The 13774-nt window shown below is 41.7% G+C and overlaps 1 protein-coding gene across 11 annotated transcripts in view; it reads right to left on the reverse strand.

The window, feature by feature from the left end:
- Positions 1–13774, reverse strand: part of ADAMTSL3 (ADAMTS like 3) — a 372565-nt gene that overhangs the window by 141604 nt on the left and 217187 nt on the right. For all 11 annotated transcript variants that reach the window (XR_012895741.1, XR_012895743.1, XM_075897127.1 and 8 more), the window contains exon 7: positions 6982–7108. Coding sequence is in view for 9 of the 11 variants with exons in the window: in XM_075897127.1 (XP_075753242.1) it covers positions 6982–7108 (127 nt within the window). In the remaining 2 variants the exon portion in view is untranslated. The remainder of the gene's footprint in view (positions 1–6981; positions 7109–13774) is intronic.

A 13774-nucleotide genomic window follows, 5' to 3' on the forward strand; every position in this document is an offset into this window, starting at 1 on the left:
ACTCCTTGTACAAACAGGGTTTTTCCCCCCTCCCTGCCCCTTGTTCAATCTGTCTCTCCCCTCCCTACCCACTGGCTCACAGTCCTGGTCTCCCTCCCCAGGCTCCTCATCCAATCTCAATCTCCCACCAAATCTACTGTCACTCCTTTTCCCAGCCATGCACAGGTCTCTGTCACATCTGTCTTTCCCTCTGCACTCTTGGCCCTGCTCTTCTCACTAGTTCATAGTCCCAGTGTTCTTGTCCATCCAGCCCCAATCTCCATCTCTCCACCCAGTGCTACATTCAGTCTCATTGTTCTTCCTACAACTAATCAACTGGGTCCCAGCCCACCCATATCCCTCTCATGGCTCCCAAGAGTTTCTCTCTTCCTTCTCCAGTCCTAGTTTTATAAAACTCCTTATCCCACTCTACTCCTTTCCCTCCTGCCAGTCAGGCTTTTGTCTACCTGGGGGAGGGAGAGGGTCATTAAGAGTACAGGAGAAACAGGCTCTCTACTCACAATTTTAGTGCCCAGCCTCATCCTGACCTGGGGCTCCCGGAAGCAGCACTTATAAGGAAAATACTTCTGAGCAGCAAAAACCCTCAGATGTAGCATGCTAAGGTGGCTAGGTGGGGGTCAGTGCTAGGGTGGACCATGCTGCTAAAATCAAAGAATTCTCTGCTGGGCATGTGCAAACTGCATATTTTTTCAGCAGCTTATGCATTTGTCAAATAAGGGCAGGTTTTCACATGGCTGGCAGAAGAGATCCCTGATGCAAAGCCCCCCCCTCTCCCCCTCCCACTTATCTAAAGTGCCTGCTTCAAAGCATGGAGGAACTAGACCATTTCAAAGACAACTGGGATGGAAAATTTCAGCCCTAATTGTCAAAGGTTGGCAAAGTTATAAGCAACTGAAAACAAGGTATTGTAAAGGGAAGTATTGGACAATCTTAATAATGGCCAATGCCTAACGGTCCAACCTAAAGCATGGTAAAATTTAAATTAGTTTTGTGATTACATGAATTCTGTTTTGGGATGAAATAATAAAGTGAAAATAAATGGCCAATGATAAATTGCACATTGACAATATTAAGAACATTAAATTATAATAATGTGCAGCTAAAATCTTTTTTATAAAATGTTTAGTGAAGAAATGGCATAAATTAAAAATCTGCAGCTAGCAAATAATTTTCATAAACTGAATAAGGCCAGATTTCATTAACCCATTTCAAAGTCCATTTACTGATAGGGTCTGGTCTAGAATAGTGTTTCTCAACCAGTGGTATGAGTACCCTTAGGGGTACTTGAAAGAAATCTGGGGGGTACATCAACACAACTGAAATTTGGAGAAAACTGAATTTTTGTTTTAAGTTTTACAGCGATTTATTATTTTTGTGCTTTTTACACCCCAAAATTCCACCGCCCATCTGGCAATGATTAAGTTGTTTAAACAAATGTGTTGCAATGGTAGAAAAAAATTGTGTGTGTCTGAAAACTGTAGGTACTGGAGGTACTTTTTTTTTTTTAAAGGGGGCCACTTTATAAAAAAAGGTTGAGAAACACTGATCTAGAATATTTTCTTTTCCTTTGATGATAGATCCGGAATATTTCTCTATCATTTCTTTCTAGTCACTGGGAAGAAAAAAATCAAAAGCTCCAATCCTGCAAGCTTTCTATGAGTACAACAAACATTCAGTTCAATGACAGTCCTATGCATAGAGAAACAATCACACTAGACTCAACCTATTCTATTTCCCAAGGTATGATACCTTTTATAACCTATTATACTTTTTCTTTGAATACTGATAGTTAAACATTTAATTTTCTTTGTTTACCAGAAAGTTAGCATTAGACTTTTTTTTTCAGAAATTTAATGTGTCTTTCAAAGACAATAACGTGTTATTGAAAAAAATTGGAACCATTTTTAAAATGATAATTTCATACTTGCAAAACTGTATGTTTTCTTTCAGTGTTGTGTGACAGGACCCATGGCAGCTGGCTACAATAGTTTGGTGGAGGGCAGGCATACCTGGGTGAATGGTTTTTTGTTTCCTGAATGAACTGCCAGAGACTGTGGCCACTTAATCAATACAGGCAGACACCTGAGTTTAGTTAAGAGCTTGACTGAAGCAGCAGGCTAATTAGGCATCTGCAGCCAATTATGGCCTGCTGTGCTACTTTAAAAGGTTTTCCCTCTCAGGTAAGGGAGGGGGGAAGGAGAAGACTGAAGGACTGAGAGGAGGAAGTGTATTGTTGGAGAACTGAAAAAAGTGTGCTGAAACAGAAAAGATTTGCTCAAGTGCCAGGGAGAAGGTACTAGGGGAGTGCTTGAGGAAGAGACCCAGGGAAATGGCTGTTGTATTGGGGCTAGAGGAAAAACCCACCAGTTGCTGCTACCTGGGCTGGAATTTGTAGTAGTGGGCAGGCCCAGGTTCCCTTCAATCCACACCATACCACTAAAAAGTCTGCTCCTGGAAAGGGAGGCTGGGATTAGAGAGGGGTTTCACCCCAATCCTTTAACTTTGCTAATGATAAGAATGGCTCAGTAATCTGTGACCCAGGTCTCTAGAAAAGATAAGAGGCAGTGAGGAGGGTCATAGTGAGCCTCTGAGGCATACAACAACTGCGTAGAAGCACAGGACCATGGGGCACAGTTGGAGCTTTGCCACAGTTATTGAACTTTATGACCCTAAGTAAAATCACCTCTGTTAAAGATATACACAGAGATGATAAAATATTGAGTCCATTTATGGATAACCATTTGCTATCAATGTCTCAATTTAATAAAAATTATGTCCAACATATCTAGACATTTTTCTTTAATTTTTAAAACCAATTATTTTTTTCAAATATTTTAAAATATTGTGTCTGGATAAATGTCTCTTTTTCCATAATAAAACTGTGGCTCTCACTTTCTTCCCAAATCTTAAATTTGCTTCAATGTATAATGGAATTTACATCTCATTCACAACCTTGCATGCTCTCTTTCTCAGCATGCCAATCTTATGCATCTCAACATTAACTTAATTACATTCCAAGATACAAACACTTTCCTGGCAAAGTTTTTTTTAAGGGCTACACTTATTATGTATGCCTTCACTGATACACTATCATAAAAAACACAGCTTTATTTCCACATTTCATTCACATACAGGATGATTACATGGAATTACTTCCATATGGTATGTGAACAATCAAAGCCAAAAAAATGTTTTAAGTCTGCTAGTATCACAGCAAAAATGCCAAGGCAAGAGTGATCTGTATGTGTATTATATTGCTTATGTGTCTGATATATTCATTTTTATAACCAAACCCACCTCAGTGAAATATAAAATGTAGGAGAGATAAAACCAAGCCAAAGAAAAAAGCTTTTGTTTGTCTTCTGCTCTCAATCAAATCCTTCTTAAGAAACTGCTATAACAGAACAGAGAAAACAATGAGCTTTGAGTCTAATCCAAAGCTGTCAAACACAATAGAGGAGTCTTTCCATTGACCTCATAAGGACTTTATATCAGGCCCCCCAATCCTTAGTCATGGTGCAAGATCATAAGTACTGAACTAATATTTACATGGATAATTTGCAAACTGTCTTACATTATACCTCCAAAAGCTGGAGCTCTACTATCTACACACTCTATTATCAGTACTAAATATACACTGAACCTCTACTTCAATTGTCACACACTGGCCACATGCCTCTGTCTGATAAATTTACTGTGTGCTACTGAGTGGCACAAAGTACATTTAAATCACTTGAGTTTTACCCCTAGACAATTCTCCTCATGTGGGGAAATCTCTGCTGGTTAAAATGTGGTGTGGCCACTTTCTACACCAACTGCTCTCCATCCCTGGCATAACAGGTGGAGATAAGGCAGAGTCAGGCATGTTGTACACAAGGCTGAAGTGCGAAGGGTCATGGGGGAACAGAGATCCACTACACCAGCTCTACCATTACAGAACTTATGCCAGCAGTTGAAAGCAGAGTAGGCCTTCCTGCCACACGGACTTCCACTTGAACTAAGAGAGTGGGAATCAGGAAGCCTAGGCATTGTGGCTTCCACTGTTCACTATGTTGGAGCTGTGCTTGGATGCAGTGCAGAACTCAAAAAAGCCTTTATCTGGAAATGTTGGGCCAAATTCAATTCTAGGGTATGTGTACACTGCAATGCTATTTTGGGATACCAACGGTATCCTGAAACAGCTACCCCGCATCTTTTGAATGTGTCCGTTATTGCGAAATATAGAGGATGTGCTATTTCGGCAGCCCTGTAAACCTCCTTACACACGGGATAAGGGATGTCTCAAAATAGTGTTTTATTTTGAAATTTGGTGCTGTGTAGACCCAACACATTTTGAAATAGCCCATTTCGAAAAAGAATTGAAATTAGATTTACATTGTGCAAACCGCGTATCTTATTTTGAGCTAAGGGTGAAGTGTAGATGTACCCTGTTACATCCATTGCAAACCCCATGGAAGTGAACAGAGTTGGAGAGGTACAATTGAGAACAAAGTTTGGCCATGCACAATGAGACCAAACATTCTGATTTTTTACATGATGTCTAAATGTCCCAAGAATTTTTTTGGGGAACACCTGAAATGTGCTGTTTTGATTACATAAACATATTTGGTTTTGTAGTAATTACCAATTTTCTTCCTGCTAAATTAAGCAGAATCTGCTCTGTTTACCATAGGCAACTAGTGAAATGAGTGCTCAGCATAATGTGCAGTGTATAGTGTAAAGAGAACAGTCAAATGAGTGTAGACACCATTGAAGTTGCTCTTTTCCACAACATAAATATGAATTACACTGTTCAAAGTTTTATGATTAACACATTCAGAACACTAAATTACTTGATAAAATCCTCCACTCGAAGAAATATGCCTGTGTCACTACTGATTAAAAAGGTAGCATAAGTTGAAATATGCCTGTGTCACTATTGTTCATTAGTAACACCAATGTAGATCAAATAAATTGTGTGCTTTTGTCTTGTAGAAAAAGATTCAATGACTCTAAAAGTATTGCAACAGAATTGTCCCTTTTAAGATGTTATAGTTATACATAACTGTCAAATAACATGAAATGTAAATCACAGTTTGGGGAAGCTCTGGCATGAAATTTTACAGCCCAGTCTACATCACCACAATATACTGCGTCTTTTGTTATTGCATCACCAAGACAAACTGCAACGTATTTCAAATTACAGGCAGTCCCCGGGTTACGTACAAGATAGGGACTGTAGGTTTGTTCTTAAGTTGAATCTGTATGTAAGTCGGAATTGGCGTCCAGATTCAGCCGCTGCTGAAACTGACCGCCAGTTCTGACTTACATAGGGTATGTCTACACTACCCTCCTAGTTCGAACTAGGAGGGTAATGTAGGCATACCGCACTTGCAAATGAAGCCCGGGATTTGAATTTCCCGGGCTTCATTTGCATAAGCGGGGTGCCGCCATTTTTAAATCCCCGCTGGTTCGAACCCTGTGCAGCGCGTCTACACGGGGCTCGAACTAGGTAGTTCGGACTAGGTTCCTATTCCGAACTACCGTTACTCCTCCTCCTTATGCTCTGGCAAAGCCTCAGAAGCGCGGGAACCCGTCGCTGCTGCGGGTTTGCTCGCGGTGCCCCTGGTCTGCTGGAGACGGTCCCCAGCAGACCAGGGACACCGCGAGCAGCTTTTCTCGCCCCGGAGGTCGAGGTGGCTGACCGCTGCCTGTGAGCTCCGGGGCGAGAAAGCCCTGTTCGTAAGTGCGGATCCAACGTAAGTCAGATCCGCGTAAGTCGGGGACTGCCTGTACATTCATATTTAAGCAAAAGGCAATATCCAAGCTATGACACAGAAACGGCATGAGAGTATTTAGAGATACTGCAACATATGACTTTATGCATAACTGTTCTACTCAAATCTTATTGATATGGAACGGTTTGCAGGCTGAATTACAATTATTAACCCAAAAGTGCTACAATTGGTGTAGCCCTCCAACATGGGCAGTTCTTCTACTCTTCATCATTGCTAAAATGTCTGTTCATATTTGCATTGATCCCACTGATTTTAGAGAGGCTAGATTGCCACTCTGTCCTACACGGCTCTGCAGGTGAGTAAGGAGCCAACAGGGCCTCATTCCACAGCACTGTACAGGATTTATCCACATAGTGATTCCAGGAACATTTGGGGTGAGTGTGAAGTGGGAAGGGAGAACAGGCTCCATGCAGCTTTCACTCACCCACTATGAGCAAGCAGGAAAGGAGGAGGTGAGAATGGAAGTAGAGAGGGAGTTGTGAGGTTTGGAGAGCAGGCAAAGCCATAACTTTGTCCATCCAAGCACTTGGTTGAACTGGAGAAGCAAAATATGACTGTGGAGAGAGAGAGTCAAAGGAGTACCTCAATTACAAATCCTGCCTGTGTCTCCTCTGACACCGTCTCTCCAAAGTTATATTTTGCTTCTCCCCTCCTCTATTCTAATCCAAATGGCCCAATTCTGCCCCTTTCTCACTCTGATAAGTACCTTACCCCTTTAACATAGTGTTACTGAGGTCCATAAAACTATTCAGAGAGTAAGGTATTACTCATCATGAATAAAGGTGGCAGGCATTTTCAATCACATGCAGCAATTTCCATAATACCATCCACAAGATGTTTCCATGATTTGAAAATGTTGCCACAGCATCACATATGTTGCAACATGAGGATACCCTATAAAATAAGATGCCTATCCTGATGGCTGTTCCTGATTTAAAAAAAAAGGAGAAATTCAATTTATTCTTTAAAAAAAAAAAAGAGCAAAAAAGCATCTCTCAAATTCTTTCCTAGCTATCCTCGAACGTGTGGTATTCCTCATGGAATTTCAGTAGCCTAATCTAGCACAGACTTTATAATAAGTACTCTTGGATAACTGCAAATAAGTATATAGTGAAAAGGTCAGACTTTGTGATAGGTCTATGTTAATATACAAGCAGAAAACATAATCAAGAATAAATAAACATAGGATCAATTTGCAACCTACTTTTTTCTGGTGAAACATGTGCCTTAGCTTGTCCCCTCACAAGCCTGCATGTTGAACCATCTCCTGCACAGATTCCACAGTTGTCTTCCTTGGCATTACTTCCAAGTTGTCGATCACAGCCTACTGCCTGCCAACATCAACACCACAGTCAGAAGGAGGGCAAAGCTATAGTAGACATACTCAGGTTTCTGGAATTTTATTTATTATGTTATCCTTTTGATTTTATGAGCTGGCCTCATTCTTTCAAAGCATATCTTGCTTTTCAAATTTAAGCTATATAGGGCCTTTAAAGCAATTTCCATGCTTTTAATGATGAGCTACAACAATCTAACATGTTATGATATCCAAGCACAGAAATTCAGGAGTCACTTTACCACTATTTTTCCAACCGTATAAAACAGAGTGTAACTCGCTACAAAATACAAGGATCAACTGTTACTTTAGTTAGAATTTGCCTTTCATCACCTGCTAAAATCAGTCTCAGAGAAGAGCATTTACACAACCAAACCTAAATATTAAAGAATCACATTGGTTTTAGATCCATATTTAAGAAACACTTGTCAGTTTTCATGATTCAATATCTTGGTTATTCAAAATGTTATGGGCCCAAATTGCCGTTTCAAGTCTTTTTTCCCCAGTTAGTTACTTCACATCTGCTACTTTAGATTTAGAAAACTCTAAAGGTTTCAACCCCTCTGAGACTTATTTTATTTGAGTTTATTTTGTGTGGCACTGTCACCAAACTAAACTTCTTAATAATGATGCAAATTCTACCTATGGAAAAAGAATCTTCAGAAAAGCAAAGCGTGAAACAAGTTACAGGCAGTCCCCAAGTTACGTGGATCCGACTTATGTCGGATCCTTAGATACGAACGGGGCTTTTCTCGCCGCGGAGGACGGGGGTGGCGGGACAAGCTGGATATGAGTCAACACTGTGCCCTTGTAGCCAAGAAGACTAATGGCATATTGGGGTGCATTAGGAGGAGCATTGCCAGCAGATCCAGAGAAGTGATTATTCCCCTTTATTCGGCTCTGGTGAGGCCACATCTAGAATATTGTGTCCAGTTCTGGGCCCCCCACCATAGAAAGGATGTGGATGCATTGGACAGGGTCCAGCGGAGGGTGACCAAAATGATTAGGGGGACTGGAGCGCATGACATATGAGAAGGGATTGAAGGATTTGGGATTGTTTAGTCTGCAGAAGAGAAGAGTGAGGGGGGATTTGATAGCAGCCTTCAACTTCCTGAAGGGAGGTTCCAAAGAGGATGGAGAAAGGCTGTTCACAGTAGTGACGGATGGCAGAACAAGGAGCAATAGTCTCAAGTTACAGTGGGAGAGGTCTAGTGTGGATATTAGGAACAATGATTTCACTGGGGGTATGTCTACACTACCCCGCTAGTTCGAACTAGCGGGGTAATGTAGGCATACCGCACTTGCAAATGAAGCCCGGGATTTGAATTTCCCAGGCTTCATTTGCATAAGCGGGGAGCCGCCATTTTTAAAACCCCGCTGGTTCGAACCCCGTGCACCTGGTTCGAACTGCCAGTACACCTCGTTCCGAATCCTAGTCCGAACTACCTAGTTCGAGCCCCGTGTAGCCGCGCTGCACCGGGTTCGAACCAGCGGGGTTTTAAAAATGGCGGCTCCCCGCTTATGCAAATGAAGCTCGGGAAATTCAAATCCCGGGCTTCATTTGCAAGTGCGGTATGCCTACATTACCCTCCTAGTTCAAACTAGGAGGGTAGTGTAGACATACCCTAGGAGGGTGGTGAAGCACTGGAATGGGTTACCTAAGGAGGTGGTGGAATCTCCATCCCTAAAGGTTTTTAAGTCTCGGCTTGACAAAGTCCTGACTGGGTTGATTTAGTTGGGATTGGTCCTTCCTTGGGCAGAGGGCTGGACTTGATGACCTCCTGAGGTCTCTTCCAGCTCTGTGATTCTATGAATTGGTGGAGTTCTGCCACTGACTTTAGGGGGAATTGTCCTTTGTTCCAGGGGGACTGGAAATCACAATCTGAGGACAGAATCTAGTGCACTAATGCTGAGAAGTCTTCTTGCTTTCCTGTTGTTTTGTTCCATTTCTGGAGCTGCTTCCTTTCAGCTGTGGATGATTTGAGATTCAGAAGAGGCTGATAAGCCTCCTAGAGATAGGAATAGCAAACCTGAAACACTGATTGTTGCTTTGTTAGCAACAAAATGCTGAGTTAATGTGTATTGTCCTGAAAAGTTTGCATCTCCCTACACTCTCCCCCTTTCTCTTTTTTTCCACCACAATGCTTCCTCCCTCTTTTCCTTATCCTTTCTTCTCCCTTAGTTCCTGTATGTTATCTTTCACTTGTTTTTGTTCTTCAAAAGTAAGTTAATGTTGATTATTTTATTTATTTTATTTTAAATATTTTACCCTGCCTCTCTATTTAAAATATTTGAGGCAGCTTATAAAATTTTTAAATACAATACAAATATATATAAAAATTTAAAATACGAAACCCCAGAGGGACACAAAACCTGCTAAAACATTGAGAAGGGGAACATACACATACAGACTCAAACATTAATAAAAGCATGAGTAAAAAGGGTGGCTTTAGCTTGGCGCCGAAAAAATACTAGTGTTGGCGCCACGTGAATATCCCAAGGAAGAGAATTCCACAGCCTGGGAACAAAAGCTGAGAAGGTCCTGTTCTGCGTAGATGTTAATCTTATCTCCACAAGTGGGGGGAATACGAAGCAGAGCCTCCCCAGCTGACCTCAATCCCTTCAGATACCCCGGACCCAACCTGTTTAAGGCTTTATAGGTCATAACTGAAACCTTAAATTGTGCCCGGAAACATACTGGAAGCCAGTGCAGCTGCCGAAGCACTGGCATAATGTGCTCTGTATAACGAGTATTAGTTAAGACTCGAGCAGCCGCATTCTAGATCAGTTGAAGTTTCCAAAATCTCTTTAGAGGCAACCCCACATAAAGCGCATTACAGTAATCCAGTGTGGATGTAACAAGAGCATGGATCACTGTGGCCAAGTCACGCTTGTTCAGGAAGGGTAACAGCTGGCGGATCAGATGAAGCTGCCCAAAAGCACTCTTGACCACCGAAGAAATCTGGTTTTCAAATGTTAAAAAAGGGTCCAAGAGGACTCCCAAGCTAAGTACCTGTTCTTTCAGGGGGAGAGTAACCCTGTCTAGAACAGGTACCATGCCACATTCCCAAACAGATGGCCTCCTGATCCACAGGACCTCAGTCTTTATTCAACTTCAGTTTCTTTGACTTCATCCAAACTATCACCACCTCCAGACACTGGTTTAGATCAGTCACCACCATACCTGGTTCTGATGTCACAGGGAAATAGAGTTGGGTGTCATCTGCATATTGATGGCACCGTCCTCCAAAACTCCTTATGACCTTTCCCAGCAGCTTCTTACAGATATTAAACAGCATAGGGGACAAGATGGAACCTTGCGGGACCCCATAGCACAATCGCCACGTGGTTGAATAGCAGCCCCCTAGCTCCACCTTCTGAAAATGTCCTGACAGGGAGGACTGGATTGCAAAACAGTGCCTCCAATACCCAACTCTGCCAGGTCGATGGTATCAAAAGCTGCTAAGAGGTCTAAGAGAATCAACAGGGATGCACTCCCCCATCTATCTCCTGGTGTAAGTCGTCTACCAGGGCAACAAAGGTGGTTTCAATTCCAAAACCAGGCCTAAAGCCAGACTGAAATGGATCTAAATAATCTGTTTCTTCCAAGAAAGCTTGGAGTTGCAATGCCACCGCCCGCTCGAGTACCTTGCCCAATAAAGGAATATTAGAAACTGGGCGATAGTTATTTAAATCAAGTGGGTCCAGGGAAGGGTTCTTGAGTAAGAGTTTTATCACTGCCTCTTTCAAGGTGGCAGGAACCATAACAGATCTAAAAGATGCATTAATAATCCCCTGGACCCAGCCAGTCATCCCTTCCCGGCTAGATTTACTGGAAATTTTTCAGTAAAAATTCAGTAGATTTTCCTACTGGAAAGTAGGAATAAGAGATCCTCAGGAAAAGGGCTTTATTCCGGAGGATCGCGCCAGTCTAGACGCTTTTTTCCGGCTTTTCCCCAAGCCGGAAAAAAAGCGGCGGACATGTTTATTTAAATCCGCGGGGGATATTTAAATCCCCCGCGGATTTCCCTATTCTGACTTACCTGCTTTGCATGACTTTTCCGGAATTTGGGGCCAGTGTCGACGTAGCCCAGATGTAAAATTTTAATGAGCCTAAGATGCTTTTATAAATTCTACTAAGTGCTTATCTGTATCTGTAGGGGCACGTCTACACTACACAGAACATCAGCACTTCTGCAGTCGATCTTCCGGGATTCAATATAGTGGATGTAGTATAGACCTGCTAGAATCAAACTCGAAGGGCACCCTTTTCAGCGCCAGTACTTCTACTCTTCATGAGAAGTGAAACCAATGGGAGTATTTGCTCCCATCAACCTCCTGCTGTGTGGGTAGGGATTTAAGATACGTGGACTCCAGCTATGTAATTTACGTAATCAACCTTCCCATGTTATGTAGGCCAGGCCTAAGTGCCTGAATCTGGTCCTTAGGCCTTTTGCAAATTTTACCAAAGGTTCATTAGCTCAGAGAGAGAATCAGACTCATAACCCTCAATATGTGGACCAGCCACCAGGGAGGGAAAAAGAGCCACAGTGTGTTACCATGTTACATATGTATATGTTTTATAAGGCAGAGAACGGGTATGGTTCTTGAGAAGAAGGATGATCCAGTGGTCAAGGATGATCCACTTGAGTTCAATACCCTGCTCCACCACAGACTACTTCTGTGACTTTGGACAAGTCCATAGTGTAGAAGACAAACCCTTTGGGTCTCAGTTCTTCATCTGTAAAACAGGATTACACCACTTTCCTACTTCACCGGTATGTTGTGAGGATAAATACACTAAAGATTGTGAAGCTCAGTGAAGGGTGCCATCAGGGCTTTATTAACCATTTGTGGGCCCAGTCCCAAATATATATGTGGGCCCCATAGTGTGACAGGGGCAAGAACACCAGTGGGATGAGGTTAAGAGTCAGTGCCTGGAGCAAGGCAGGGTCCAGAAAAAGCACAATGGGGTTGGGAGGGGGCATGGAAAGGATCCCCTTCCATGTGTGGACTCAGCACAACAGCACCATTAACACTATAGTAAACCTGGTATTGGGAGCCATACTCAACACAGAGAAATAGATATGAAGGGTTCGACTTTTAAATGTTTTTACCTCTCCAACTGATTCTTCTTTTCTTGTCACATAAAGATAACACTATTGCATGGGGTAGGCGGAGGGAAGAGATATTAAAATTATACCAGGTATAATGTCTCCCCAAATTCCACAAATACCCTTTACTTATAAATAGTGAAATATTTTTTGAGTGTTATGAATGTATGTTTTCATTGATTCATGAATTAATTTTCAAAGATAATATTGAGCTGTTTACCGCATCTACTTGATATACTGCATGGAAGTAGTTATTTGTTATTATTATCAGTTTAAGCTGCTGTACATTCCTAGGGGGAGTGATCCTAAGGGGATTTGAGCAGACAAAGTACTTGCAGGATTAGACACTTAACATCCAATGTGACATAATAAACAGTGCATAGATGAGCTATTACATACGGCATTGGACACTATGAAAATAAACTATTAGTGTATATAACCAACCCCTCCTCCCCCAAACCAAAACCAAAACCCAGTTGTGCAAACACAAGTCAGTACTGTGTCCAGCAGTGTATGTAGCGAGACAGAGATTCAGAACAGCAGAATACTTTGGAAGATTGTTCAATCCAGGATTATTGCTTATCTTTTAACAATATACAAATGCCAAAAAAATAAAGCAAGAACTAGCTGCCATCCTCAAAATCTGAATCCAAGATATGGTTTGTCTGCCAACAAGCTGGCATGTTTGGGCTACAGGCAATGGATGATTGCTCTCCACTGTAGTAGAATATCCTCAGTCAACTGCTTCATAAAATGGCATTAGTGTCAGCCAGTAGAAAGATCAAGCAAAGATACATTTGAACACAGTACAGCAAATAAACCACAAAATATAGGCGTCATTTAGGCACCAAATGAGCAAAGCATTTTAAACACCTGAGTAATGCCACAGGCTGCAATGGTTAACTGCATTGTTTCTTAAACTTTTTAAGACCAAGGAACACCATACAATATTTTTTTTAAATGAGAAACACCAAGGATTTTTTTGTTGAGCACAAAATAAAATAAAATAAATAAAATAAAAAGGAGGGAGGGAGGAAGGCGGGGAAAAGTTATTGACCAAAAAAAAAAAAGGTTCGGGGGAAAATTATTGAAGGGCGGAAAAAAAGGTTGCCTGCTCCCTTAAGAGAAGCCATTTTGAACTCTGTTGTTCTCCGTGGCACACCTCTGACTGCCTCACAGCACACCAGTGTGCCATGGAACACAGTTTAAGAAACACTGGTCTACTCAAACAATTCCCACTGAAGCCAATGGAAGCTACAGGTTGCTTGGCAATTATGAAAATCAGGCTACTTCTACTTGAGTGACTAAGTATGGAATTTGGAGCCTAACTTCACACACCCAGATTTGAAAATTTTGTTCAAGGGTTTTATTGAAAAATAGTAAAAAAATCTCTAATTTTGGATAAACAGTTAAAACCGTTAGTGTTATATTTTGTTTCAGGAGAGAAGTTCAGGGTGCAATTCAGCAATATTCAGTAATGAATTACCTTCCTCAGCTTGACACTCCCTGTCAGCTAGCCAGAAAGGTCTGAAGATTTTAATGATTAA

This window comes from Pelodiscus sinensis, chromosome 14 (genome assembly GCF_049634645.1).
Source record: "Pelodiscus sinensis isolate JC-2024 chromosome 14, ASM4963464v1, whole genome shotgun sequence".
Classification (NCBI taxonomy): Eukaryota; Metazoa; Chordata; order Testudines; family Trionychidae; genus Pelodiscus; species Pelodiscus sinensis.